Genomic DNA, 25,833 nt, shown 5'->3' on the forward strand with positions numbered 1-25,833 from the left:
CTATAAAAGAATAAACTTCCAAGTTTTCTGCTCTAAGGTGATTACAATAGTAATCAGTCTTCTTTATGTGCTTAATATATATGATTAGCTTTACAATCATCATCAACCAACTGATTTCTGTGCATTAAGTTGTATCTTTGAAGAACTGCATCTTCAGAACTCCACAAGATGTACGGGGGAAATCAGAAAACAAGGGATAAGAAACTCTCTTCATGGAATGCAGTTAATAACAATTCAGGACTTTTGTTCTTTCTTACACTTTAAACATCCATTCTTTATTTCTGTGAGAAGGTCTGTAACTTTTTTACTTTGATCTAAGAATCTTATTGTCATTGGTTGTGGATATTAGTGGGGACGAGGGAAGGGCTATGACATTTAGCTGCATTATGTTCAATGAGATCCAAATATAAGGACCATGAGAAAAAATAATAGATACTCATTACAGTGACTAAAGGTCAAAACGTACTAAAAAAACAAACCATCACCACCAAAAATAAGAACCCAGAAAGGAGTCGGGGAGGAAGCAAGGACTTTCTAAACAGAACCACTAGCTCGATGAAGGTAGAACAGAGGGATAGTACCAGAAGCAGAGCACTTTTCCATCTACTATTTGAGTTGTGCCTTACATCTTTTCAGGAGAACTAGCTCCTGCTTTGGAAAGCAGCAATGTCAAATGAATTAGATCATTATCATTTACCTCCTGGTAAAAGATAGTTTCCTGGGAGTGGGGAGGGATGGAGGTGTGTGTGTGATGAGGAACCAGCTGGAACTTGGAGATGCTGTAACTGGAACAGCTGCAGATGAGCAAGACCACCAAAACCACAGAGTTAACCATGTAAAGGTTGTCAGCGGCCATAAGCTTCTGAAGAGCAGAGATCTGCGTTTATTTTATTAAAACAATACAAGTGGTTACATTATTTTGTAGCTTTTTTAAATCCAGTATCATTGCTTTGCATACCAGTGTAATCCAATCTCCTAGCCACAGGGGTGGAACGGTGTTTGGAGAACTGCCTTCCCACAGGACAGCCTGCTTCACTCTCCAGAGAAGCAACCTCATCTTCTCCCTCCTTCCCCCTTCACACGCTCCAGAAAGCGCAGCAACAGCCATTAAATCAATCCTCTAAATCTGCCACACCCGAGCCATTTGGTTGCCATTAGCAGGTAAAACAGGGAGCCAGGAGGGCTCAGAAACAGGCTGGTGCTCAGTGAAGAGAGGCTACACTGACAAACGCAGTCATCTACTGAACATGATGCCGCAAACCTGGATAGGACACAAAGGTTGCTTCCACTTGGCAAGGGAGATCCATGCTTAACCTGGTGTTACCAGGGAGCAAGAGTCATGACTACAGCAGCCCTGAGAACAGCAACTACTTCCATCACCTTTTCAAGCTGTCAGAATTACAAGCAGCAGCTCTCAGAAACTGTCCTGTCAGTCTGAGGGAAACTGACACAGTCAATTCAGCAGCTAATACAAGATATTTTTGTAGGATATAGGATTTGATTTATAGAAAAGAATTCTATTGAATTACTAGGAGCACAAATAAGGATATTTTTTTATATAGATTTCTATCTAATATAACCTTTAATAACAAAATGAGTAAGGTTTTAAAGTTACTGCCAAGTTACCTTTCTTATTCCCAGCAGAGCTGCAAAATTTAGCATCTTAAATACAAATCAGTTATCTTGTAATAAATTCATTTCAAAATCTGCAGATATTTCATTTCATGGTCTATTCCATTCTATTTCAAATACCAAACTCTTTTCCTACCCAAATTTGCAATGACTTTCCTCTTTGTTATTTCTTAAAACACCTCAGAAATTATCAAACATGTTCAAAAATTACACACACATTTATGAGAAAACAGCCCAGATCATAAGCTCTGTCTATGGTGAGAACCTTATCTACAGCACAGCTGACCAGATGTGACCCTATCCTGTAGGAGAAAAAAACTTGAGTTTAGAGCTGTATTTTATGCAGAAGAGAAGTCGCTATCCCCAGAAGTCTGACCCTTCTCCAAACAGCACAGAAGCAAGGGACTCAAGAATGCAGGTGAACAGAGGCTCTGTTCTTTTCTCCTCTAAAGATATTGCCTAAAGCAAGGATATTAGCCAGCATTGAAAGTTAGGAACAGTGGCTTGTAAAGCCTAACCGAGATAGGAGACAGGAGCTTCTTTCTGGGAGCAAGGAAGAGGAACTGCTTCCAGCAGGAACAGTCACAAGGGCAGATCCACAGACTTTGCCATCTCACAATAAGCTAAGTAACTTGCAGAGTACTCTCCCAACCCTTGTAGAAACAGAAGACAAAGTGACAAAAGCTGACAGTGTCATTAAGAAGGAAAGCGGCACTAAAAATGCCCACAGAATTATCTCTCTCAGGTTTCAAATGGCAAGAGGAAAAAGGAAGAAAAAAAACCAATACAGTGGAATTAATAGATTTGAGATTATGGCAGAAGGATGGAGAAGAGACACCAAGAAAACAAGAAACAAAAAAGCAAATGAAAAGAAGTATTTTTAGAGTATTCCCAAAAAAATGCTTGGAAAATGGGAAGAATCTAAGAACAGAAGAAACTCAAGGCACGTGTGAGGAGAAGAAGCTGTATGACTAACTTCTTTCGAAGTGCTTGGAAACTTAAAGTAGGGGTCAGGAAAAATAAAATTATATTTAGAGCATTAAAAGGAAGATCGTTGTCGGAATGAAACGATGATAATGGAAACAGAAAGAAAATACTCATATCTAACTCATACACACACTAAAGCGCACCACCCTCTTTACTGCCCTCTTTGCAAATTTCTCACATATACCTTTTTTGAATACATTGTCTTAACTCACCTCTAAGTACTCCCATGAAAATTGTGTGAAACAGGAAAAAAAGTGACCAAATGTAGATAAACTTGCCTAAACGTTCTTTTTCCTGGCAATTATTAACAGCTGCAAAGTTGTTAGAAGATGGTCCACAACTCACTGAAAGAAGCACAAAATCCCATTTTGTTTCCTCTCTGGAAAGTCCAAAGATCTTCTCAGGAACTAACACAGTGTCAAACTCCCTGCTGAGATGCAAGAGCCAAACACAACCCCAACTTCAAGTAAACACTAACAGCTTATCTGAATGAGAAACTTTGTCCAGAAAGGTAAGTTGGTTAGGCTGAGGTTTTCTGTGAATTTCTTCTAGAAAATACTTTAGCATACTACTTGTTTTGTTTCATGAATAGATAAAATCTTCTGGTGGAAGACAATGCACTTACAGCAAGAGAAAAAAAGGTTGTTTGAAATTCTGGGATTTTTTTTATATCTAGACCACAAAGGTCAGAGAGGTAAGAAGGTGCTCGTCTGCATCAGAAAAAAGAAGTATCTGAACTAAAATATTGGACTGAATGGAGATGCCACAAACAGGTGCCCTTCAGTTTCAGGGTGCAAGTTGCAAGCAAGTTACTTGCTTATTTGCCACCTAAGGAAGGCCAAGTGTCGGCTCCAGTAACAGACTGGGCTGTGCATACTGTTTACCTGTTGGCTTGCTCCCTGCCAGTCTCAGGTCATGGCAGCTGGCACTTTCTCAAACAATGCTGAAGGGATGGACCAAGCATGCCAGAAGCTGTCCCCAGTCTGGACTCTTCCCACAAGCTTCTTAGCCTTAATTCCTAACCCCCTTTGGGGGAGTGGAAAGTTACAAAAGCTACAGGTAGGCATGTGAGCCACAAGAGGCAACCAGGTCTCAAGGCCACAGACTGATTTCTTGAATGTTTTGTTTAGTAGGATAGATGGATGCCAGCTCAGAACCCATATTTCTCTGTGTGATTCACAGATACATTTAAAAGGGCCAAAAAAAAAAAAAAAAAAGGCATCAGTGCAGGTAAAATGCAGGAGAAATAAAGGACAAACCCTCTCTGTGAAGAATGGCCACCAGTCGATCTTTCTGGCCCAGGGTTTACACGGGTAAAGCCTCCTAACTGAGGATTAGCAGCTGAAACCCTAACCAGGTATTTTCTACAGACAGTGGTAACACTAAGTAAGAGAGACAATTTCCAAATACATTCAATACAAAAGGGATATATATTAGGGATTCAAATTTTCTTTAGTATTTATGTTGCCTAACAGCACTTCAGCTTTAGACAGTATGTTTTTCATACATTTCCACCAGTCTCAAATAAAGCAAAATGTAGCTTTAACCCTGAAAGTCCTACACATTTTAAAATAAATACCCTTTGCTTGTTTTCTAGTACAAATGACAGCAAATACTGATGGCAACAGTTAAAACAACCAGGAAAAAGTATTCACCACGTGCAATCACTTTCCCTGGACAGATATTAGTTAATAGGCTTAATTTCACTGAAGAGCCTTGACAATTCATTAGTCTAAATAACTACACTGGAAACATTACAGATGACCACCCTTCACTGTCAACTCTGCTGAATTTCCTCCTCATGACAATACTACAAAAAATACAACTGCTTCCAATTTACATTGATTAAAAGTGCACTTTTAACAGATCTGCTGAATGCTGACTGCCACATCTGCTGAGAAGCAGTAACATTAGATCTGGACCTGATTAAAAAAAATTAAACTAGAGGTTTCCAACTGAAGCTAATTTGTAGTCACACCAATCAAGCTGCAAGTCATGTACTCAAAATGCAAAACCCCTCTTGGACAGAGGATTGTTATTGGTGACTGACAACAGCTCCTTCCAGAAGGGTATATTTAAGAAGCGCCCCAAAATGTTTGTGTTGCAACTTGATATGTTAATATCATTGCAGATAAGGAACTGTGTAGAACACTTTCTAAAGCATCTTCATCCTTATACACAAGCATAGCCTACTTTAACTTTTATAATGAAAGGTAAGTTATACCATGTTATTATCAATGAAACATCATTCTCCTGTTAAAATTGTTAAACCACCCTGTATTACTGTTCACAATTTGCTCTGATATATTGACATACCTACTCCTCAAATACAAAGATGCACAGTAAACCAAACTTCTGAAAGTGTCAAATCCACTGCTCACAAAGCTGTACCAAAACCAGCTACCAATAAATTAAGAAAAACAACAAATCTGATTTAGTATTATGTCCTTTGATGTATTTTCTAGGCTATGGCAGAGAAGTGCACAATGCTGAAGCAATCCAGCAAACTCCCTAGACTGATTGATTATTCACATCTGAGGCAATTCTACACAACCACCTTTGCAGAACCCAAGAGAATGACTGTTTCTGTCTGCTTTTGCACACCCCATGTCATTGGCATCTCTCAATAGTTTGAACAGTTTTTTACATGTGCTAGCTCTGACTCAAATGGTGCTGATGTGGCTGAAACTCTCCTGGGCATCTGTTCAGGCATGCACTCTCAGATCTTTTCTGTTTTGAAGGATATTCTGAATTTTCATCTGGCAGTTATATCTAATTACTGACATAACTAATAGTCACAACTGAATGCCACAAAATGAGTTTCCTGTGTTTTCAACCTGTTTCTGCTTCTGACCCAGGAAACAAGCATGCCCCTCAACTGCCCATGTGAAACACAATCCACACCCAATCTAAACTGACATAACTCTTGATTTACTGTGACTAGTCAATAAAACAGGCTGCCAAAATCAAGGTGTAAGTGTCAGTTTATTGGAAAACTTCCTAGATTTATGATCTAATGATCTAATGTTCGCAGTTGGTGGATATCTGGGCTCTGCTTCCTGCCAGCAGGGTCCACTTGCCTCTTACTAGCACAACTGCGCTGAACTGCTTGACAGCTACATCTCATGACTCTCACAAATCTACTGTGATTTCTAGTTCTAAGCAGCATTACTCCACTGGATGAGCCCTGCAAAGATGTTTCAATCAAAAAAGTAACAACAAAAGACAAGTAATTCATCTGATCCCCCATTATACACTTTTAATCCTCTCTTCAGTGAGCAGCAAATCCTAAAATCTCCCACTGTCATCACAGTAGTACCTTGTTGGTAAAAATCATGTCAGCAGGAGCCTATTTCCTTGCTAAAGAGCTTCTTACCATACAAGAAGCCAGATCTTCGTCTACCACACTGCTTGTGGATCAACGTAAATTGTTCTCACTTTGGTCAATTCATTGTGATACCATTAAACATACACAGGATTTTCAAGATGACCCATAAAGCAGACATGACAAGGTGCATATCTTGAGTCATATAGGAGCTTATCATAAGCCTACTGCATCACGCACAAAGTCAAACAATTAACTATCAATATGAATACAGTCACATGGCACACCACTACATGGATTGTTTAACAGAAGGATGTCTACCTGGTAAAAGGGGACATATGACAGAACAAAATGGAAGTAAAGCTGTATAAAAATACAAACACCTCTACAGTAACAAAAATTACACAAACCTAAACAGCAATAACACAAGGTCATTAGAACCCTTAGTTTTTGTAATGTTTAATATTCAAGTTAGAAATTTTTAAAAACTTAAACTAAATTATGTGTACAAAGCAACCATTTGGCAACTTCACAGTGACAAAGTCAAAATAAGAGCTAGGAAGTCAGGTAAAAAAAACTCAAAATGCTAATGTTCAAGTTGATGGCAAAGTATGTTTCTCAATATTATTGTATAACAGCTAGCCAACAGGAGGTTATGACCTATCGTGCCAATGTAACGTAAATGTAACAGATTCTAGAGACATAGTAAATAATTACCTTTACAGTTAAATCTGTGTTGAAATACTAAAACCAGCTATATTAATGTCCTTAAGGGTTCATAAAAACAAAGCCAACAGAAAATATATATATTCCATGTGAGGATCCCTGTATCTAGATTTCTACAGTGATGTTTGAGTACTGTAAAGGCACACATTTTAGCTATGTCAGGACTGTAATCCACAGCATTCAAAAGTGAAACAAGTGACATCATATCTCTGAGAAGCTGAGGTGCCCAGCATGACAGATGTGACTGACTTTAAAAGCAGAGAAAATTTTATCCTTTTGTCAGCTTTTGTCAATAATGATTAGCTCTTCAACAAAAACACTGAAGGAAGGAGACACCGTGCCAACACAAATCAAATATCATTTTGTCAAGAATTCTTCCTCAAACTGCTTGACTAAGATTTGCACATTGCCTATGTTTAAGCTGAAATTTATTGCCCAACACGGTACCTGCAGAGAAAAGCTCAAAAGAAAGAACCTTTACAAAAATTATAACCATTTAGTCTCAAAGATTTTTTTGTTGGTTTATTTACCAGTAACTATCTACATCTACTTGCAAGTTTCTATTCCAGATTTTTGTTCTGACAGAACAACAACTCAAGAACAATCTATTAACTTCTCTGTACTTTTAATAATTAAAGTACAGGCCATGAAAGCCTATATACTAACTTACCCAGCAGGTCCTCAACTCATTCATAAAAGGTTCATTCATACCCTCAAATTTAACACAACCAGCTACCAGTCAAGGCCATACTGGTGCTTCCTTGCAGACAGCAAACCAGCAGCTATCGTTCTGGTTTCAAAATGAGAAAGAGGAGACTCATTATCAAGGAAACAGACTCCTTGAAAGCAGACTACTGGACCAAGAAGCTTAACAGAAAGGATGCAGGGATAGCTCATGTCATCCTCATTTATAGCCTTATTCCACCAGTGTTTAGAGTCTCAAAAGCTGTCACAGGTGGAGACAGTGAGAACCTTCCCACAGATCTGATAAAGAAAAATGAGAGACTGGAACACTTGTCAAAGGAAGGGAATTTAAAGAACATTGGTCAAGAAACGAAGAAAAGCAATAAAATAAAACACATAACTGGATGAATATCTAGCTCGAAATATGTAGACGACACCCTTCACTATCAATCCATATACCGGAAAAATAAAGGAAGGGTATTCAGTATTTATCTTTTTAAAGTTACTTTAATATTCTTCAGAAGTAAAATAAAGTGATATTTTATAAGTGATTGATGGTTGTAACACTGAAGTGTCTTACACTAGATTACCTCATCTGTTGTCACAGATATTGTAGCCAAAAAGAAAAAAAAACGGGAAAAAAATCAGCTAATTCCTCTCAAGATTTCTGTTTAGCAATAAACATTCTTGTCATTCATTCTGGGCTTTTAACCATATTCTGCTAATTCTCAGTTGTTTTTAGACATCCTCCTGAAAGCTTTGAAAGCTGCTTTACAATCTGGCATGCAACACTATGTAAAGCAGTTGTAAAATATTGACATTAACATTGTATTTTGCATCTTGTTATGCTTGACAAAAACAGAAGACCAGATGTTTTTACTTTCATATAAAAATAGATTAGCTATACAATTTAAAAGATGTCCAAGACTAAGTTAACTAGTGAGCTTGAACATATTTCTTTTGAGAAGAAAGTGTATTAACTGAAATTAAAACAGACATCAATCTAGTAGGGAAACAAAACAACACTTTTGTAACATTTATGGTTATTTACTGGGCTGATATTGCTGAAATTTTATCTGTTAGAACATGCTACCAAGTTTTATCAGCTAGTTTTAAAAAATAGTTTAAATAATTACTGCAGTATTTTATACATCGTATACATTTTGAGATTATTATATTGAAACTAGAAAAGAAAGCTATTCTACTGATTTATGTCAGAAATAAAGTTGAGATTTTCACTGCTAACTCAAAACATACTACCTGAGGGATTCCATAACAGTTCATAAAATGTCTTTGTTTTTAAATGGTATGGTCTGTAGTATATATTTTCTGTGAAGAAACAGAAGAACACATGTAGCATCAGATGTGTGTACTTTAAGAAACCATGGAATGCGAAATCTAAAAATCCAAATAAAGCAGGTGGTATAATTTGAGGGGGGGGGGGAAGACTGAAATTAAGTTTAATGACATTACCAGGTTATCCTACCAGACTAATTCTCACTCACTGCATGACTTCAATGAAGCCCTCAGTCCTCATGCTGATTTCGATTTAGTTCAAGTGCTATTTGATGCGTTTCATCTGGAGTTTTATTCACTTCAAACTACACTTCATTTAACCAGGCTGCTGCTGTACTCATTTGTTTTTCTACTTTATTACCCGCAAATTGGTGTTGCTTAGTTTAGATAAATTGTTGGAATAAGTTAGTTTTATATAATTATTTCACACTGTTAATAAATAAATAAGCTTTAGAAAGATACCATATCACAGAAATAAGGGAGAAAAGTATTAAAAGTATTGTGTAATATACTAGACCACAATAACTGTTGGCCTTATAAGATCTATTAACAAATGCTGATAGATGACTTGCTATTTTAAGGCAGGACCATTCCCCTGCCTCCACTCCCCAAAACTACTGCTCATTTTATTTTTCTATATTATTAGTCTACCATACTCTATTTTCCAGCTGCGCAGGTATCATAATACAATGTATTTTCAAAAAAGAGAAAGGAGAGAAAGTGAGCAAAACTGAAAGCATCAGAGAAGCACAGTACACGAGAGACAGAATGTGAGCGCAAGACCACGCACACATGAGCTAAAGCATGATGGCAAGCATGCAACAGTGCTTCTGAAAAGGCATGAGAGACCAAGCATAAGCAAGCAAGAGAATGAGCACAGCAAGCACAAGCATACACAGAAGAGTACCAGTACACTCATGAGAAAGCACTACTGCTTGAAAACCATGAATTTCCCAGACAGATTTTTAACTATTTTTCATCTCTAAATTTTATTTTATTGTGCAATACTAACATGGCATTTTATAATGCTAGTAAATAGATTTAAGGTTACCATTAAACACTAATTCTAGAGTTTGCTAACAAGGATCACTAACAAGAGCTTAGCGTTAAATGTGAGGTCATGTCAGGAAAGGCTGTCAATCCTACCAGAGTACTGAAGTACACTGATTAGTGGTGATTATGGGTTATCATGGTAACATTTATTATTTTTTTGCAAAATGCTGCAGCAGACCAGCAATTCATTTGAAGTGGTAGGTACTTTTCTGAACTATTGATGGAAAATATGAGAAAGTCAATTAGGCTGCTACCACCTGGTGGTGTGCTATTTATGTTAAAAACCTCTTAACACTTAACATGGTATCACAGCTTGTGAGAAAAAACACACTAGCATATTCTGTATGTAGCACTAAGAACAATCCTAGATGTAGTCTTTTTTATCTATAAACCATTAAACTTTCACAAGCAAATGAATTTTACAAATTAGCTATACAACACAATGTTTGAAGTCAAAGTATTTTAACACATTAACCTGTTTTCCTGTTATCTTGCCATTTTATCTGAGATTCTTCGCATGGATTTAGTCATACAGTAGTATTGCAGACAGCTACTGCTCAAATAAGGAAAATTAATGTCCTGCCCAAAGTATTGCCAAAACCCATTTTCTTGAAAATCGTTTTTATAAATACAATTTATTAATAAATTACACACTGATATTTACTTTACAAGTTTCAACAGCAGAGCTAAGTTTAAATACTGAATTTCCACGGCATTGAAGTCACTAAAAATAAAATTTGTAGAGCTCATTTTATAATAAAGTACAAAATTGTTTTCAGAACAAAAGTGTTTGCATTTAAAATCTGAATCTGAACAACTATAAATAGTTTAATACCTGGTCCCAACATTAAAAACACCTCCTACTGTAATGAGTAACAGGAAAAAAAGAAAAGTGGCTAGCAGAGGCTACCTTTTTGTGGAGTTGGGGTGTTTTGCTTTTCTTCCCCCCCCCCCCCCATTTGTTGTTTTTTATTTGGTTCCATTTAAAACAGAAGGAGCTAACTGTTCAGTTAAATACAACAAGCTTGCCATCAGTATGTAACTTCATATTTTCTATTCACTCAAGGAAGAATGGAAATCGGTTCACAGAATTCTACAAGGTCTAGAAGAAAGCCATTTACTACAGGGCTTGCATAGCCTGCTCTCTCAACCAAACAAGGGTCCGAAATGTTTAATAACAGCCATCCTTACAAAGAAATCTATTCATGATAACAGACTTAAGAGTAGAATATGACAGAAGAGACACAGAAGTTTAGGGATATATATGACGCTTGACATTTTGAAATCATTCATTAGAAATGTAAAAGCAGTTGAGTACATTAAGGTACTAATTAATGTAATTAATGCTCACCAATATTTAGGAAACTTGATCTGCTTGCCATAAACAGCAGTACTGAATGAGGGGATAACTGAAACAGGCATGCAGTACAATCCTTTATTGTCCAAAGAAGTCAGTGCTGCTTGAAAACCAAATATCTGAAACAAAGTAAGTTGGTCAAAGGGTATACTATCACTTAATTAGATCGCTTCCAAGTTACTTTTATAATATACACATTTTTAAATATACTCAATAAATATTAAAAAGTATATTATTTTCAAATAATTCTTTTTCTCCAAAACACAAATATAACTAGAAAAAGCTATCTAAAATAATGTCCCAATAGGAATAAATATAAAAATATTTCCCTCGTTCAAAAATAAGTGTTAACTATGTTCTGATGAATTTAAAAAAAAAGTGCTGAATTATAATTTATCAACTATAATACATTATTCTATGTCCTTTAAATTTGCAGACTACACATTGCCTTTCATAAAAAAAATAAAATCACTTTTTGTAATTATAATAACACTGGCCTAATAAAAAAAGAAAGTGGTGTTTTAGGAAATTATAAGCTTGCCTTCAAAGCTTTTTTTTTAATACGAACATCTAAAGAAAGGTTCATCACAACTATTCTTTATAATTTTTCCCCCGTTCAATGGAAAACAAATGGTTGCAGAGTCAATTTTTTTAACATGCTGTATCACCATTTATGTAACAGGACACTGCAGCCTATATTAGAGCAAGCCAATAAACCTTTTAAGTATCAAAATTCCATGTTTAAGACTCAGAATTCCACATTTTCAAAACATTGATCAAACAGCTGCTAAAAAACTTTTTGAAGAGAAAAAAAATCCCCTCAAACTGAAGAGCATACAGATAACTTGCAATATTGCCACCCCAATCACTTCAAACGTGAAAGAAAGTAAACATGTCATCCAGAAAACTCAAAGCTTGCCATGCAACTCTGGGACAGACTTTTTTTTTACACAGATAGTAACAATTTTGTGGTTTTAAACCTCTATTGAGATAACAGCATGGAAGCAAATGGATAACTGGAAAATTTAGCAAAGCTAACAGTACCAGTAGCAAATATTCACATTTTAGTAGCACCCAAAAGGTTTCAAACAGCCTAAGCCCATCCTAAAAGGTTGGAAGGCCTATTTTAAAACTCCTCTTGAAATTTCACTTTTTCGTTCTACTAAAATCTCAGCAGATGGCAATTGAATAATCTCAAAGTAATTTTTCAGTAGCTTTTTAAAATTCCCCCAACCTCAGAATAAGAACTCCTTTCACGTAACGGGTCTTTAACGGAGAACATTCAGAGGTTTTCCTCTTATAATAAAAACAATGAAAATATTTGGCAACAGTTTCCTATCGCACACCCTCACTATCATGGCTTTGCTCTATCAATACCACTAGAAGTGATGCTTTTATCTCATAATATCCTATCAATTTTCTAACTGTAATTCACTGCAACCTACATATTCTATGAGTGTTATCCTAAGAGGGGAAAGGTTTCTTTCCAAATTATTTTAACTCAATCTTGCCACAAAGACCTTGAGGCTTCAGTCTGCGTAGTTTCCTCATGTGAAGTTCTCTGCTCATATTACAGGTCAGAAGCACCAATCCCAAACAACAGCATCCTGTGAACTCCATTTACTCTGTGTCCTTTTAGATAAGCTGAAAACTTTCTCCCAAGAAACCTGCTAACACTTGGGATTACCTAGGCATATTCACTTTTCCTCAGCACACTGCAGTAAGAAACAGATCTCAAGCCTTCTTTTACCTTCAGATAGCAGTGTGAGTAACAGTAATGAAGCAGGTTGTCAGATGGCTGGCTGAGGTTGCTGACCACATGCACCAGTTGCTCGGCGTACATTGGCATTGAGTACTCCAAGTTAACCTTATCCACCAAAATTCGGATGGAAGGTAAAGGCCGCAGGGGCTGGAAGCTTGCAGCATTTAACAGTCCACTTAAGTTCTAGGAGAGAGGTGGAAAAGACATGCAATTATTACACTACAGATGTATTAGCTACTGTATCTACATATTTTTACCTCCACACACATACAAGCAAATCTACATGTAAAATAAGCTGTCTCCAGATACCATGGTCTTATGGTCATTGTAGTACGAATCCTCAAATGTTTTCAGAATAATTTCTTCAAGGTTAAAGTTCACGTATAAAACTTTTTATCCAGAATTGCCTTGAGCACCCATGTCCAGGTACTGGCAAGCAGGGGTGGCCTCTGTGATGGGAGACTGAGGCTGCCCCATCCCCAACACAGTTGGTTCCAGCCACTGCTACAGCAGCCTCATCACAGGACACAGCTGAGTCCCTCGGCCAAGCCAGTCACACTTCTATGGAAACAGGCTTAAGAAAGGGCAAAAATGCTACACAGGCTGAAGGACTCAGGTGACAGGGAGTAAGAAACAGCAATACAAACAGCAGGGTCAGAGAAGAAGGTGGGGGAGGTGGGGCTCCAGACACCAGAGCAGAGATTCCCCTGCAGCCCTTGGAGGTGACCACACCTAAGCAGATATTCACGCTGCAGCCCGTGGAGCATCCCACACTGGAGCAGAGGGATATGCCCTGAAGGACACTGCAGCCTTGTGGACAGCCCGCACTGGAGCAGATTTTTCCTCAAGGACAGCAGTCTGTGGAAAGGACTCACACTGGAGCAAGGGAAACGGTGACAAAGAGGGAGTGGCAGAGATCAACTGTCATGGACTGACCGCAACCCCCCATTCTCCATCCCTCTGAGTTGCAGGGTGGGAGGTAGAATAACCAGGGAATGAAGGAGTGAATGAAGTTGAGCCTGGGAAAAAGAGGGGGCGGGGGAAAGGTGTTATTTTGATTCCTGTTTTTGCTGCTCACTATCTAAATCTATTTTAATTAACAATATATTAAATAAATTGTCCTGAAGTCCAGTCTGTTTTGCTCATAATGGTAATTGGTAAGTGATCTCCCCCTCGTTATCATCTTGACCCATCCTACTCCCCCCCCCCCCACCAGCACCCACCACCATTATCCTGATGAGGAGGGGGAGTGAAAGAGCAGCTGGGCGAGTATCTGGCAACTGGCCAAGGTCAACCCACTACAAGAATATATCAAGTGAAAATATTTTGTTCTCTAAAATATGTGTTTACATTTTTATCACTCCAAAGCACTATCACCATACTAAACTCATGCTGACCTAACCTTTACACTGTCATATATTATTACATATTCAGTCATACCAGACATCTCGACAGAAGATAATGTCATTAAAAAAAAACCAAACCAAAACAAAACACCCACACCAAAAAAAAACCCCAACACCAAAACCCCAAAAATTTACACATCCAACTATACTTTTAATGGGTATGATGAAAAATAAGTACTCTATCTAGTACAAGACAGACAAGATTCTGGACATACCACAGTGAGTTTGTTGGAGGGCTAGCAAAGTGGTTAGGGGGTTGGAGCACATGAGCTGTCTTCTCTCAGGAAAGACTGAGACAACTGGAGTCATTCAGCCTGCCGAAGGCCAAAGGGAGATCCTACTGCTATCTATCTACAGCTGCCTGCTGGGAGGGTACACAGAAGAGGGAGCCAGACTCTTGGCAAAGGTATACTGTGAGGGGACGTGTGGCAAAGGACACAAGCTGAAATGCAGGCAATTCCAAGCACGCCTATGTGCAAGCTTTTTATGGAATTATCTGTCCTTGGAGGGAATCCAGCACTTCACTGGACAAGTCCCAGAGCAACCTGCTCTACTTGGGCTTGCTTTGAGCAAGATGCTGGACTACTAGAAATCATCTCCAGGCATCTCTTCCAATCCAAATTACACTATGAACCTAAAAAATTATTTAAACTTGTATCAAAATATGACAGTAAGTTGATGTATATAAACTTTCAATCTAAAATTCAAAATTATTATTACTTTAAATAGGCTTGGCTTCACTCAGGAAACAAATTGAAACGTCAAGTAAAAAAACAACACAACCCACAAACAAAAAAACCCACCACACCACCAAAAAGTTCATTTGAATTCAACTTGTTTGCCCCAAATATACAATAAATATGGGGCTATTCTTCCATTATAAAAATACCATCTGCTCATGCCCATAAAGTGAAAAGCACTACAGTCCACTGAGATATTCTGGGATGAAAGGAAATAATGCTTCCCATTAGGCACCTGGCAATGTCCTATTTTCCAATATTAGAAGCTTCTGAATGTATCGTAACACATCAAGAGACAACAGATTTGTCACCAGTTCAGCCACTCCAGGCAGCTTAACTGAAAAGCAGCCTAAATTTAAGAAAACGATACACACACTCCTGAAGTACACTCACTGAATAAATGGCACATACTTGAGATTTTACATATGTTGCAGCCTTGAGACTAGTGATCCAGGTATTATGTATGTTAGTGTATTTCACTTCACCAATGAAAATGGCTGTACAAGCACACTGTAACACCATAAATTAAGACTTTCATTTTCCACACTCTTGCACGTACACATATGATCTCAAATCACATAAACATGCTGTAAATAAGCACATTGTATAAGAAAATACAGCACAAGTTAGATATCTGCTGACTAGGGGAGTGTCATCTATTACACTATCAAGATAATTTAATGTCATTGTGTCACCGCATCTCAAAAAAAAACCTAACCAAATCAAAAAACAATGCATACATACCTTCTCACCCATGATTACAGGCATCAAGTGGTCTAGCAAATTGAATTCTGCCACAGGGATTATAATTGTACATTTAAGAACAGTGAATGTTGTAAGTCGAGTGGGAATGTATTCCTCCAATGATACTACTTCCTCCGAGCTTGGCATAGTTCTGTTTCCATCCATAATATCTAAAATAAATCAAGATTACATATATTTGACTAGAATACATAAACAATCTCCCACAGCTGCTGTTTCAGAAATAGTTAGGGACTAGCAAAAAATTGAAAGTTAGTTTCAAAACAGTTCATATTTTTATTCCACACTGGTTCTACCTAAGGCTAAATGCAATCATAACTACACCTTCCTTACTTTGAAACCTGTACAGTGCACTCTCAGAAACTCATCCTGTTTACCATAGCTAGTTTCCCTGAATTTTTATCCTGTACAACTATTATTTCAAACTAATAAATACATACCAACAGGAATAATTTTGTAGTCTTAGAAAAGAAAGCAAGCTAGAGCTGTCAAGGGAATAAGCACTCCTTAGTCAGCAAGAGGCTTGTAATTGAAACAAATAGCCTCCCAAGTGTCAGAAATTACCTCAGGAGGTATATCCAACACTGATAGGGATTTTATTAATTTTATGTTAATTTTATGTTTATTTTAAATTTTGTCCTTAGGATTCAAAATCCCCTGACAGATCTGGAGTTTAAGTATTTGGAAGTTGCACATTCAAAGGAACTGAATTTTGTCTGGTTTAATTCTGTATATTTGTATATATACAACAGGAACAAACCTGGATTAGTTCTGCTGTATGGCTCATATTCATGTTCCAGAGCACAAACTATCATTTTCATTATCCGGTGTACCGCACTGCTATCCAATCGAAGATTGAGTGGGCCCACAATAAGGTTTTTTGTAGACATCTCCTGAACATTTCCAAATTCTTCACTCTTTACTGAAGAAAGGTCTTGCTGATTTCCAGAAACTACAACAAGTTTCATAAATGACAACAAATTACACCAAACAATTGGACATCAAAAAAAATTTTTATCAGTTACTTTTGTTTCAAATGCTGTGATCAGGCTTATAAATAAACAGAAAATATACCAATGCAACTTAAACAAATATGCAGTGACTGGTTTAATGTATTTTAACATGTTTTAAAATTCTCTTTATAGCATCTTCCTTCACTGACACAATCTGTCCATACTAACATAAATGGCAAGAAAAGCTGAGCTTGTCAATACTGGGCAGCGGGAGCTGCAGCTGCTGTGGACAGTTGACCTGCAGACATTTTGTCAAAGAGATGTAGGATCTGTCAACTTCTGAGTAGCTGAGGCTTTGTGGTTAAGCAGCCTGGGATGGTATGCTTCACAGCTTCAAGGCAAACCTTACTTTAAAGGCAACTGAAAGAAAGCATGTTTTATTTCTGGTGCCTGAGAAGTTTTACCCTTCAGGGGAACATTCGCTTTTCCCTCCATCCTTTACTATACTCATTCAAACAGTATTTTTAATGGAGGAAGGGGGCTTGGTTGAAAAGGAAGGATAGGGGGTTTCCCTCATGTTTAAATCATACTCTATAGAATGTTCTGGATTGGTTCTAAGCACTGGTGAGGAGAAAGGTCCTTGAATAAACCCAGACTATGCCAAACTTGACACAGAGCTGGCCTAACAATCTATAGACTTCTACGGGCCTATACACTCAGCAGAGGAATTAACTTTGTCCCTAAAAGCCCAACAACAGCTGATGGTAAGAACATCTACAGCCTCTGCTTCCCTTTGTGTTTTGCTTACCTTTTCTGAGAAGAAAAAGTAAAAGCAAATGAAAAAAGGACAGAAAGATATCACTTTATAAAACCTATTCAAATATTCAAATGGAAGTGAAGTTACAACTCTTTTTAATAAATCCTGAAAAAGATATTAAAAAAAAAACAAAAACAATAGCATACAGCCTGCTGTCATAGTATGCTTTATTTAATACACAGTTAGCATCCATTTTTATCCTTCCTATTCTACACAGTATTCAGTTTATATGAACACTATAAAGCAGTGTAAAAACCAAAAAATATCCAGGCCAAAAGCCTTTAGAAGTAATAACAGCCTACCCTTTCAAAAAGGTGAAGGAGGGGGAAGACCCATTTGTATATATTTTATGTGTATGAACAATATACTGAAGTGACAGAATTTATACAAAAAACTTTCTAGAATAGTTCCATTTAATTCTAACTAAGTGCAAAGAGAATGCGATAGAAAACCTACTGATTCTACAGAAGTAGATGATGACAGGTTACTTTTGAAACTTCACAGAAGCATAAAGGAAAATAATTTCTCGTCACGGAGTATTCAAGTCTCCATGAACTCTATGTCTAACTCTAACTGGAAAAAAAAAAAAAATCTTAACACGAGAGTGCTGCATAATGAACTTGCCACCAAAATAAATAGGTACACATTTTAAGTACAACAACTTCAAAAGCACGCTGCATTAGGTCTGCAGGTCATGCAAATCAGTGATCGGGGAACTGACAGACCACACAGTGTTTCAGGGAAATTACTGTTTTGTACTGAAATATACCACACAAAATAGAAAATTAAAAATTAAAAATTAGAAGGGAAGGACAGACAGAATTTCAGAATAAGACTACTGTGCATGACTATCTATCTTGTTTTCATTCAAAATACTAGAAGTGATTAATGCACTTCTATAAGTGACAGATGAAACTCTTGAGGTTAATGTTATCCAGGAGGCACTTGTGGTTTAATCAGTAATCCTATGCTTCAGGAAAGGTTAAAGGTGCAAAGAATGTGTCAAACCAAAATTGCCTTGACAGATAAAAATCTTACAATCACAGTAAGTGCCACCTATAACTTAATCTGAGTTAGGTTTTTTAGGGGAAGGTGGTGTGCACTGATTGTAACTAAAATCATAGTTAATGTCAAAACAAGAAACAGTAAAATGTAAACTTATACATAAATGCTTTCATATAAGCACCATGTATTAAAAATGTAGCAAGATTTGTGTAGTTTTCAAAATCTTGAGGTATTTATACCTTCATTTTAAAGAAATTATTAAACAGAACATGAACAAATAGGTGTAAATTATTACATATTTGACTCACAATACAAAAAAATAAGCTAGAAAATAACTAGCACATGTCGTCCCATTTGCTGTTGTGAAGAAAAAAAAAATTAAAAGTTCAGGTTTTAAGTTCTTTATTCTACAGCTTTACCAAGCATTTAAATTATTAATGAAAAAATAATCAATCTAGTCATTCTTGTATGTAGACAGGTAGCTGAAATTAGAGGAGTAATAATGAAATTGAACCACACAGCAAGGCTTGATAGGAAGCCAAGCTACATCTTCTGATGTGATTTCCTGGTGACTGATGCAGAAAATAAAAGCCAAAGCCCTGAGAAAACAAAGTGAAAGAAACAGAAGAGAAGCCGGGCAGAGGATAAGGCAGTCAGAAAATACCAGTAACCTGGCTTTGAGGGGGGAAAGTGTTTCCAACTTCAGCAACTTCTGAAAAAGCATTACAGTCAGAAAAAGATATGTCATTATGCTCCTTGTGCATTCAGAGGAACAAGACAAAATACTCCACAAAATCCATTTTTCCTCACGATCAAATTATCTGAGCATATTCAAATTTCTATACTAAAATTCAAAAACGAGGTAAGGCTTACCCTAGGTCTTCAGCTTTTCTACAAAAAAGCTTTGCACACAATTGAACAGTTAATTCTTGATTAAAACCAGAAGCAGGCTGCAGCAGAAGCTTGAATTAATGTACATTTTCCCAGCTTCACATGACACTCATGGTACAGAGGGAAGCCTCAAAGCCAGGGAAGAGTAAATTACCTAGTGTATCCCTTTTATCAAAGGCAACAGCATCATTTATTTCTTTTCATAAACTTTGCATGATCCATCCTCTAACCAAACTGGAAGCTTTTATTTCTGGCTCCCTTTATACTTAATGTCCAACAAGTCCAGAAAACAAAAACATTAGGAGTTGAGACTTCTCTTACATAAGAGCAAATACATTAAAAAAAAAAAAAAAAACACCAGATGAGTTGGACTAGGTAACAAGGACCAGGTAAACATTTAGTCACAAAATAGCAAGAAGTTCCAAACAGATCTCCACTGGAATAGTGTTAATGATGATACACACACAGATGGGGAAGAAAGCATTATTAGGCAATAAAACTGCAGAGCAGCAGCTATGGATGACAATCTTCCCAAGGGTGGGGGAAAATCACATCACAATTCATGATAAGAATATATGTATAAAAATATATACATATTGCTTGCTGATACATTAACTCCTCTGTCCTGGTTTGTAGCACTCAAAATAGATACACTTACTGCACTGAGTCAACTGTATTGTCTCAGGTTTAGAAAAGTATTGATAGGAATCTGAAAAATTAATTAGAATTAGCCAACATGTATGTCTGCATGGTTTAGGCTAATATTTGCTCAAAAAGTTGTTCAGATATGTATATTGAAAGATTAATTATCTGCACTATCACTCATCCTTGCATTTTTCTTCATAGGAGAAAATGAGTGTCCTTTTCATCTTCTGCAAGAGGTATATGATTGACTTCATACCAGGATTTCTCAAAAGTTTTAATTTCTAATTTTTTTCAAAGTCAATAATGACAACTTTAAAAAAAAAAAAAAAGACATAATTTAAGAACTTTACCACTGCTACAAGAAAATTATTTTCAGTTTAGCAACTGACTACAAAAGATACCATTGTTATTACTTATATAGAGAAAAAAAAAAAGGGAAGAACAACAATCAACAGCTAACCTCAAACACATCAATGAAGATGAAACCATTTTAATGATGAATCTGATGGTCAATCTAAGGTAAGTTAGGGGACAGTTGGCTAAGGACCAGTTGGGCATGAAAAGTCTTTGTTTCTATTATTTAACAGGGTAAACAATGAAGAGAGGTACCTTTGCTACTGGTGCTTTCCATTGTGTACAAGTAATCCATGTAGAAAGCCCCAAACCTCTGCATTCCAGCTACCTCTGTGTACATCTCCTACCAACAAAGCAAAGCAAACAAAGAAAACGTTGTATAAGGAAAGAATCTTGAGATTACCAACTGATAGGTTGGTATGAGGGAGATATATTTATGTTTGGATTTGTGCATCAACACACGGAAAGGCTTATCAAAACAAAGGACAGAGGTTATCCCAAAGAATTCACCTTTCCGATAGGTAATGTAACTTCTATTTGAGGCCACACAAAGGCACATCCATAATTCCAGTGGACATGGTGACCAATTCATCAATAACATCTAGTTAATTAGTACCTTTAATGGAGTAAATATTCTTCACTTTACCTCTTGCAGTCAACAGATCTGCCTAATTAAATACACTGAAAAGTGAAGCTCATTCATTCTTGCATTTTTATTTAAGGAAGGAATAGGAAACTTATTAAGACTTCACGCCATCATTGACATTTATACATAATATGATCCATTATTAAACAGCAAGTTTGCTTCCCCTCTTGCCAAAAAATAGGCAAATCATAAAAGCAGCGAAAACAGACCAAGGAAAGAGTAAAGCTTAAAACTGCAACATACTACAGAACACTTTTGAACATCTATAAGTACTTGTGATTTCACTAATCAATTCCATTTTTTATGGGTTTCTTCAGGGTCACACTTCATCAGTAACTGAAAAGGTGAAAATAGTAAAATTTAAATTTAAAATAAAAGAGATGTATTCAAAATTGCAAATGGCTTACCTGTACAATAGCACAGAACCCCACCTATGAACACACCTGGAAAGGACCACCTTGGTCATCGTATCCAGTACTTAATAATTGCAGACAATCAGGGAATATCTTTCAGTCATTGATAGTCTCTGTTGTTGTAAACTTTACTGCACAATTTAGAACAACAGAGACTATCAGTGACTGAAAGATTGCCTCTACTAAAGGCAGAATTAGCAAGACTTCCTTTAAGTAGACAAATACAGCACACAGGCAGTAAAATTAACATTCCCCAAGATTTGGTTTCAAAGAGAGCACTTCTTAGTTTGAAGACTACGAACTACTTACTGCTTGGCTTTAAAGAAGTATGTGCTGGTAAAGCTTGACCTTTTGCTAGAATTCTCTCGTATCTGTTTTTCTCTGCAGATGTCCTGTAGTTAATGCTTTTGGAAACTATAGCATTAAAATCAGCTTTTGGAACAGGAGGGGAGGTTTGAGGTTTCTTTTGGATGTGTTTTTATTACTTTTTTTTTTAAAAAACACAAACAGGTTTACCTTTTTTTGGCCATCTGCAAAGTAAGATTCGATTAAACATGGCACAGTAATGAAAATCAGCCCTCTAACAGTACACAGATCTAAATATTTGTTAGAAGTTCATTAGAAGGCATTAGAAAAATTTTTTCTAAGAAAAATGTAATTCTCTGACCTTATGATGAGCTGCATCCAATATAAATTCCGCACGTATACTATTATTTTCTGGACTTCTGTAATCAAATAGTGAGTTGGTAAGGTATGTCATCCCTTTTGCGCTCAAATTTTCTCCACAGTTAAAGAAGTAGGCCTCCTTCATGAGGTAGCAGAAAATAGTAATAAGGCAGGGTAGAAAAATACATTAAAGTCAACAGAGTGCTTTCCATTCCATCATAACACACTAATGACACGGTAGCAGCCCTCAAGAACTAACTTAATTATGAATGAAGATAATTAAAATAACTTCATTCAAACAACATTGAAGCTCATGTCCACTCCCTCCCCCATTTCCAAACTCCAAATGGCCTGAGCTAGTGAATATTATACAGCCCATGATACAGAACATACTAGTTTAATTTTAACAGAAAAAAACCTCAGATCATTGTTACTCTGAATTCTGCCTCATTCTCATAACTACACACAATTTTGTCATTACATGCTCCACTTTTCTGACGGACCAATGCCTTTCAGATGTTTTATCTGTCCTTTTCATGATAAACAGTTCCTTCAATGTATGACCTGTCGGCTACCTTATCACTCTTCCTCATTAATCTGGATATTTACATGCCTTCTCCATATGACAGACCCTCTATCCTACTGAAATCAACACAACTTTAACATCAAGAGTTTTTCTTCAAAAAAAGTTATTCATACAAGGTCAACTGTTTTCAGCCATCTATTCTCCATCACATAGAACAAAGCTGGAAGCTTTAGGAAAGGCACAGTCCCAACTATAGCAGTTCAGAAAGGAAACAGGTGAGGTGGTATCAACATCACCACCATTCTCACAAAAGCAGAGATTTTCTTGAAATCATACCCTAGAGGGTGCGGAAAAATTAAGAGCAAAAACCCAGCCGCTCCTTATGTACTAGCTTACAGGCAACTCCTTCACTCACCCACCCACCTCAATCCAAAAATCACTTCTCCCATGATTTTATAACTCACAATCTCATAGCTGTTGCAGACAAGGCTGCCATCCACAGCATATCTCCCTTGTATCTAACAATGCTAGCAGAACATCTTTTACAGGTGGCTCATCCTTGCCTCCCCAGCCTATCTTTCTGGAAAAGCCAATGGCTATCCACGGCAACACACCAGTCATGTAGTACGCATCCCACCACACCTCTATAATCCCAACAATGTCATACTCTACAGCTGTGTAAGGATATCTAATTATTCTTTTTTGTTTTCTGTGCTGCATATATTTGTATACAAACGCTTAAGATTGATGCCAAGCCATGCTGCTCTCACAAGGGAAGTATAAGAACCTGTCCCGTCATACTTATGATAGTCCAGTATATGATCATTTTCCAAAGGAGATATTTGACATTAATATAGTCACTTCATATTTTCTTCCATATTCTTTTCTCCTTAAAATACTTTCTAAGACTTCACAGAACACTAACATGAAGTTAACAGGTCTGTTGTTGGCTGCATGATTTGTTTTAACTTAAACATGGATAATAGTTGCTGTTCTCCAGTACTTTAGGACACTATTCTATCTATAGTCAAAACAAAAATCCTCACTATGGAATTTAGAATTTCATGCACAACTTCATTAAACATTTTAAGAGTAGTTCACATGGATACATGATTTTTGTCTTAAATAATTGAAGCTTTGCTTTTATGTAAAATATAGAAATTAATATTGTTTTACTCTTTCATTTGATACTGCTCTCATCAACCTTACTGAAAAATGAGGTAAAAACCACTAATTCAATTTGAGCCACACTTCTATTATCTTTAGCATACAGTGTTCCCTTTTCTTCCCTTCCACTCTTCAGTGGATTTAAGTACTTTCAAAGGTTTTCAACTGTTTTGATTTGTTATACAAGATCAAAGTATGCAGACATACATAACAATAGCGAGTAGTGGAGCTGTCAAAAAAACTTAATGTTTTGCAGCTTCTAACTCTTAGATATTTGTCTTTCTAACTGTAAGGAATGGACATTGAGTTTTATATTCCAGTGACATACTCAAAAAATTTAAATCACCATAGGAACAGCAGCCTTTCCAATTCTTGCAATCAAATATTTTTAGTAAAGCATACCAGCACTGTTTAATCAGCAAGTCAACTGACATTTCAGTATACTCACTTCATCACTCCTACTCACGTTGTCTTCAAAATCTTTAATTCCCATTATTCCTTTAAGGCATATAGCTTGGCAACCAACAAAACCTATTTGGCAATCAAAGAAAAGTTCACCTTTCATAAGGACCTAGTGAGGAGAAAAAATAAAAAGTGATATTTTGAAGCATTTGACTCCATGAGAAATAGAAAAGATGGACACAAGTGAACCCAAATATGTTTAGGATTATACATTTAGAGCTTTAATAAATAGCAAGTTCATCAGAGAGGGCACTTAGAAGGAAGGGATTACTTTAGTGTCTGATCAGCAGTAAAAATTTAGATAAAATTATCTATTTGATTGTTACAATAAACATATAAAAATAACAATAATAATAAACATAATATAGCAGAACATAAGAAACCAGTAACGAAATATTTTCAAAATACTTCATTGGTACCTATTTACTACATTATTTACGATGAATCAAAAAACCCTGATAATAGAACATTACCTCAACCGTGGTTCCTTCTTGTTCCCAGCATATAACTTCTTTGGATTTTACTTTCTGAGGGCTGTAATAACTACTTTCAGCTTGCATTTCAGTGAGCTATGAAACAATAGGATAAACACCTTATATTATTCAATATTATTATTTAACAGCAGTAATGTCATTAATATATGGAACTGAAGATGACAAACTAAACTATGGGACAATTTATTAACAAGCAGGAAACAGGTGCAGTTAAACAGCTGTAATGCATTATCCATATTAGAACTTCTAATATTTAACTTCTGGTTGAAGGATGCCATAATAGAAAGTTTTAAATCCACTTCAGTATTTTTAGCTTGCTTATCTAAAGACAGACTATGTGAAAAGATGAAACAGATACACAGCTGCATTATTAAAATGATATCAAATTAGCTTATAAATTGCTGTAAAAATCCATAAATACATTCTTTATTCTTCCCAGCAAATAATTAAACATCATGATAACATTAAGGAAACATTTTGATTACAACCATACTCATTTTTGTTCCTTGTCACAGCAATTGAGAGAAATATGCATTTATATTTCTTGCATTATTTCTATATGAAAATTTAAAGTAGTAAAATACACAGGCTAAAAAGAATATAACCTGCAGCTAAGAAAAAGGAGAAAAGAGGCACAAAATAGTGAAGGTTTTATGCTTTGCATTAAAAAATACTTATGTTTTATTATGTTGAGCAGCTTAAATAGTTCAAATTCTATTTTTTTATATAAAAATATCCACAACTTCCATTATTTTCAAGAGTGGATGCACATGGATGTTTTTTCAAATTTTTAATTTGTAATCCAAATGTCCAAGAAAATTGGATGAAAAAAAAAAATCGCTGATCACCCTTCAGCTGTGTGCGATTATTGCAGAGGAAAAGCAATTAATTGATTAAAAGAACTCAGACATTACAAGAATAATTTTCACCATTATTAGAAAATGCTACATTTAATTTGGCATGATTTTTAGCTGGAACGATATCAACTGTTCAGAATGCTAATGCAGAAACTTGACCTTATTTTTCAACCAAAATACAAACCACAAATTAATTCCATACATTCT

General features: G+C 36.3%; 1 protein-coding gene across 11 annotated transcripts in view; it reads right to left on the reverse strand.

The window, feature by feature from the left end:
- The window catches only part of VPS13B (vacuolar protein sorting 13 homolog B), a 478,583-nt gene that overhangs the window by 380,170 nt on the left and 72,580 nt on the right, over window positions 1-25,833 (reverse strand). For 8 of the 11 annotated variants that reach the window (XR_008746679.1, XM_055800741.1, XM_055800742.1 and 5 more), the window contains exons 9-16: window positions 24,749-24,844; window positions 24,262-24,384; window positions 22,122-22,259; window positions 20,651-20,738; window positions 16,491-16,682; window positions 15,713-15,882; window positions 12,811-13,005; window positions 11,055-11,179 (exon numbers count right to left, since the gene is read on the reverse strand). Coding sequence is in view for 9 of the 11 variants with exons in the window: in XM_055800741.1 (XP_055656716.1) it covers window positions 11,055-11,179; window positions 12,811-13,005; window positions 15,713-15,882; window positions 16,491-16,682; window positions 20,651-20,738; window positions 22,122-22,259; window positions 24,262-24,384; window positions 24,749-24,844 (1,127 nt within the window). In the remaining 2 variants the exon portion in view is untranslated. Of the gene's footprint in view, window positions 1-2,901; window positions 2,964-8,614; window positions 8,684-11,054; window positions 11,180-12,810; window positions 13,006-15,712; window positions 15,883-16,490; window positions 16,683-20,650; window positions 20,739-22,121; window positions 22,260-24,261; window positions 24,385-24,748; window positions 24,845-25,833 lie in introns of those variants that run through there. The other 3 variants (XR_008746680.1, XM_055800744.1, XM_055800748.1) reach the window with 3 other exon arrangements.

This window comes from Falco peregrinus, chromosome 3 (genome assembly GCF_023634155.1).
Source record: "Falco peregrinus isolate bFalPer1 chromosome 3, bFalPer1.pri, whole genome shotgun sequence".
In the NCBI taxonomy this organism is placed as follows: Eukaryota; Metazoa; Chordata; class Aves; order Falconiformes; family Falconidae; genus Falco; species Falco peregrinus.